At 29.9% G+C, this 4,727-nt stretch overlaps 1 protein-coding gene across 1 annotated transcript; it reads left to right on the top strand.

The window, feature by feature from the left end:
- Positions 1–250: 250 nt before the first annotated feature.
- Positions 251–3,210, top strand: LOC122269324 (uncharacterized). The gene is made up of 2 exons (XM_043041830.2): positions 251–410; positions 2,405–3,210. Exon 2 carries the CDS (start codon positions 2,416–2,418, stop codon positions 3,094–3,096), a length of 681 nt encoding a protein of 226 aa, XP_042897764.1. The 5' UTR covers positions 251–410; positions 2,405–2,415; the 3' UTR covers positions 3,097–3,210.
- The last annotated feature ends 1,517 nt before the right edge of the window (positions 3,211–4,727 follow it).

The following is a 4,727-nucleotide window of genomic DNA, read 5'->3' as shown; positions in this document are numbered from 1 at the left end:
TGGTAGAAGGAGTCGGATTTATGTCATTTCGAGACGTGATATTTATGGATGATCCCTGAATATATTTTGAAACAAAACAAAGGTGCTTTTCAACCAGTAAAAAAATTGAAAATAGGTAAAATAAACACTTCGTGACCGAAACAATAGCATTTGTTATAAACATTTAACTAATTCCTAGAAATCCCTAGACGTCAATTTTTCGTCCTTGTTTTACGCTTACAATTAGTTTAAATCAAACTACCTACTAGGTCGTACCTCCTGTCAATTACGAACACGTATTAGAAATCACCCTTTAATCTGCGCCATTTTTTCAGAAAATTATCACTATTTTCCTTCAGCTTGAAAGTGTGTGTTGAATTGGTTTCAATTGCCTTTGGATTGATATTCCATCTATCTCAGTTTTGCCATTTGTAAGTACTTTTTTTATATAAATTCATTATTTTATATATATCCATTTATATATATATTTATGAATTAGAAATATTAAGATTTTGTGATTACTAATAGCTGCGAAATTTTGCACTTATTAAAGTACGTTTCCCCTAATTATGAAGTACCATATGGTGGTTGTATTTTGTTGCTAGTCAATTACTATGCTAAAGACGATTTATTTTTATGGTAAAAATGGCAAGTCATGCAAAGATGTCTAACAAAATTTGCATTTTTTAAAGCATGTTTTCTTTAATTTTAAACTAAAATTAGGTGGTTGGTGTTTTATTGCTTGTCTATACATATATGACCAATTCTACAAATAAACGCTGCCAAAAAAGAATAAGTTTTTTTGTTGCGGGGGGGGAAGCTATTCCTACATGAAATTTTTGTTCTCTTTTACGCCCTAAAAAAGCAAGAAAAAATCGTGAACATGAAATTTTTTCTTTGTGACATACATTAAATGACAAACTGAGCCATTTATTCAGATAAAATGATTTTTACATAAATATAAAATTATTATAATGCCTCTCTAAAATGTATTTATAGAGATTTCATACTATAAGATTATATTTTAGTGTAAAAAACAAAAATAAAAAAATTTAATCAAAAATTCGCAAATTGAAAAAATTAGGAAAAATTCAAAATTGGTATTTTGTCACTTAAAGTATGTCAGAAAGAAAAAATTTTATGTTCACGATTTTTTCTTGCTTTTTAGGGTGTAAAAAGGAAGAAAATTCATGTAGAAATAGCGTGCCCCCCCCCCAAGAAAAATTTTTTTTTTGACCGCCAAATAGACGCTTATTTGTAGAATTGCTCATATAATAAAAATGATTTGCTTTTGTGGTCAAATATGGTAGATCATAACATAGCTGACAATATTTGCACTTTTTAAAGTACATTTTCCTTAATTATAAACTAATGTATGGTGGTTGGTTTCTTATTGCTTGTAAATTACTATATGTAAAACAATTTTTTTGTGGTCAAATATGGTAGATCATAATGTAGTTGACAACATTAGCACTTTTTAAAGTACATTTTCCTTACTTATAAACTAACATGCGGTGCTTAGTTTTTTATTTCTTGTAAATTACTATATCTAAAATTGTTAGTTTATGTGGTTAAATATGGCGGATTATGCAAACATAGCTGACAACATTTGCATTCCTTTTAAAATGCATTTTCTTTAATTATAAACTGACATATAGTGATTGGTTTGCTTAAAAACCACTGCGTTGATAACTATGAATAACAATTTTTTAAATTTCGTCAGCACCTATTAAATCACATTAAATTATTATCTCTCATTCGGTATATATGTTTAAACTAGTTAAACGAAATGATGGTTACTGTCATTTATATCAAATTTATGAAATCAAGAATAAAATTATAAGGCATACATTTTGCTTTTACTTTAAACATAAGAATAAAATATTCGAGTGTAAGTTGAAGAGTTAACAGCTGTGCGTGTAAAGTATCGGAAATATTGTTCATAATCGTAGAAATTTTCTCCAAAGTATACAAATAATCATAAAAGAGAAAATTTGTATGATCCTGTACTGTCCTCGGGGTTGGGTGTAGTTGCTGTTCTTATAAGTCTGTAAAATGCAAATGATCACGTGGTCTCTTGACGTTTGCTCAAATTTATGTCATATGGAGCTCAATCCTGGATTGAAGGATTTATGTCATATTCAAATCGAGTTTAATTTAAACTACTTCGAAGAGAAAATTTTGATTTTTTTAATTAAATAAATTAACATTTTTCTTATAATTTTAATTTATATTTTATCTTTTAATATTTAAAAAAAATGTAAATTTTTGAGGTGGCCAACTTAACATGTTACATTGTAATAAATCAAAGTCAATGTACTTTTTGTATAAGGTTTATTAATACACTAAAAGTAGATGTTTTTTAAATGAATTTTCTTTGTCTTTATAAAACTATTTAGACTTTAGCACAAGCATTATTTTGTAGGTTGATTTCTCATGGATCAATTACGAAGAAAATGTACTAAAAGATTGGCTCAAGCCGTTGCAGAACGCTTGTTGTTCATGGTATGTCTGATAAGTTTTGGCATTTATCTAGGAATGAGGGTCTTATCTCCTTACATTCAATTGATCATTCTTTTCACGTTAATTATAAGCGTCACTTGCTTATTAATGCAGACTAAGGATCGCATAAATAGAGCAGTCTTAGTGGATAGTTCAGATGAAGCCGCTAGTTTTGCGGGAGTTGCTTACCACGGACTCGATAGTGGACCACCACCACCAATCACCGATATAGACATCGAATCAAACTATTCTGAAGATGCTTCTACATTTTGCACCAATCAAGACGTTGAAGCAGGTTTGTCTTCTGGAAAATCACCAACTTCTGAATCTCGCGTACCAGGAAAACCACAAAAGATTTCGTTGAATATTGCATGTCCAGATGAAATGTTACCAAGACGCCAAGATGAAGAGAGTGATTTGTCGTCAGGTAGGTGCTCAATGGATACACAGAAATGTTTCGCATCTCGAGAAATGAGTCTTGAATTTAGTTCTGATGAAGCCAATTCAACTGAATGGCCAGTAGCGAAGTTCTACATGGGGGAAGAAGATGAATCCAGCACCGGTGATTTTGATTTTAACACAGGTGGTATTTATTATGGTACACCTTATTTGTAAAAGCAAACTTGTTATTTCATTGGAATAACAAAAAAGTATGGGGGTGGTGGGAAAATGAAACAAAATATTTGTTGTAACAAGCTTTTTTCTAGTTTGTAACTGAAAAACAAATAAATAACAATGGAACTTTGAACAAATTTATAGTATTGTTTTATTCCTTACGTAAGTTACACGAATTTTGCATTGAAAACATTTTTATTTTATTTTAAGATTGAAGTTAATTAAGCAAAAAAATTTATTACAACTAAAAAAAAAGTAAATAAAGGAAAACAATTTCTCTGTGATCAACCGCACAATATAAATTATTATAAGGTGATACAAATGAATCCAATACTGCCTATTTAAATTTTAACAAAGGTGGCACTTTTTTAAAGGTGGTACATCTTATTCATTAAAACCCAACTTGCTATAACTTTTGAAATATAAAAAAGTATTGCGTAGGGGGGCGAAAATGAACAAAAATATTTGTTGCAATAGGTTTTTTGCCTTATTTGCAACTAGAAAAAAAAAGAACAATGGAACTTAGAGCAAATTAATAGCATTATTTTGTTCTTTATATAAGTTGCAAGAACTTTGCATTGAAGACAATTTTATTTTATTTTAAGATTGAATTCAATTAAGCAAAGTAATTTATTACAATAAAAAAAAATTTATCTGTGATCAACCACCCAAATATTTTGAGAGTAACATTTTAGGTTATGCATGGGGAATTTATTCTTTACATGGTAAAAAAAATAAGATTTTGTGTTGAATTATGATACCATATAAATTTTTAGCAACTTTAATAAGGTGCTAAATTGAGCCACATTACCTTATGAATTGAAGCTTGGTTACACGGGCCGGGATAGCCTAGTTGGTAGTGTGTTGGCTTCTATTAAACGGTGACTGATGCACCTGAAAATTGTCGAGTTGCAAAGTTCTCATAACCAATCTATACCTCTTTGGGTACTGATCTAGGAGTTTTCCTTTATCATCTGGATTGGGTTCGAAATTACAAGGCTTCAGAGCTGAACATTGGTAGCCGTAAACTCAAAAAATTGGGACTGCTGCTCAACGACGGTTATAATATTAAATAAAAAAAATTGGTTGCACGGTACTATGGTTTAACTTTAATAGAAACGTGGTAACACCCTAATAATGAAGTTGTATGATATAAGGATTCCAGTTACCAAGATTATGGTTTTACACTTACTCGATTTTTTTCGATGGTGTTCTAAATAATATGCATTCTGTACATGTGTACAAATGTATTTTGAAGTGCTTTTACAGGTAAACGAATTCTCTGATGCAGTAAGTACAACTGAATATTGATATAGATTCAAGAGGGAAACACCAATGTGTTAGTCAACTAAAAGATATTTCTCTTAAGTTTTGAAAAATTCCATAAATTGAGCCACTTGACCATATGAATTAATTCTTATTAAACTTGGTTATACGGTACTATGGTTGAACTTGAATAAAAACGTGGTTACACTCTAATAAGGTTGCGGTGAATTTTTGTGACATCACGATTCAAGTTACCAAGATTATGGTTTAATATTAACCCATTTTTTTATAGTGTACTAAATAATATGTGTTCTGTACATGTGTACAAATATATTTTGAAGTGATTTTACAGGTAAACGAGTTTT

This window comes from Parasteatoda tepidariorum, chromosome X2, assembly GCF_043381705.1.
Source record: "Parasteatoda tepidariorum isolate YZ-2023 chromosome X2, CAS_Ptep_4.0, whole genome shotgun sequence".
Classification (NCBI taxonomy): Eukaryota; Metazoa; Arthropoda; class Arachnida; order Araneae; family Theridiidae; genus Parasteatoda; species Parasteatoda tepidariorum.
The sequence above is the reverse complement of the archived record's forward strand: the minus strand, read 5'-3'. Positions and strand labels throughout refer to the sequence as shown.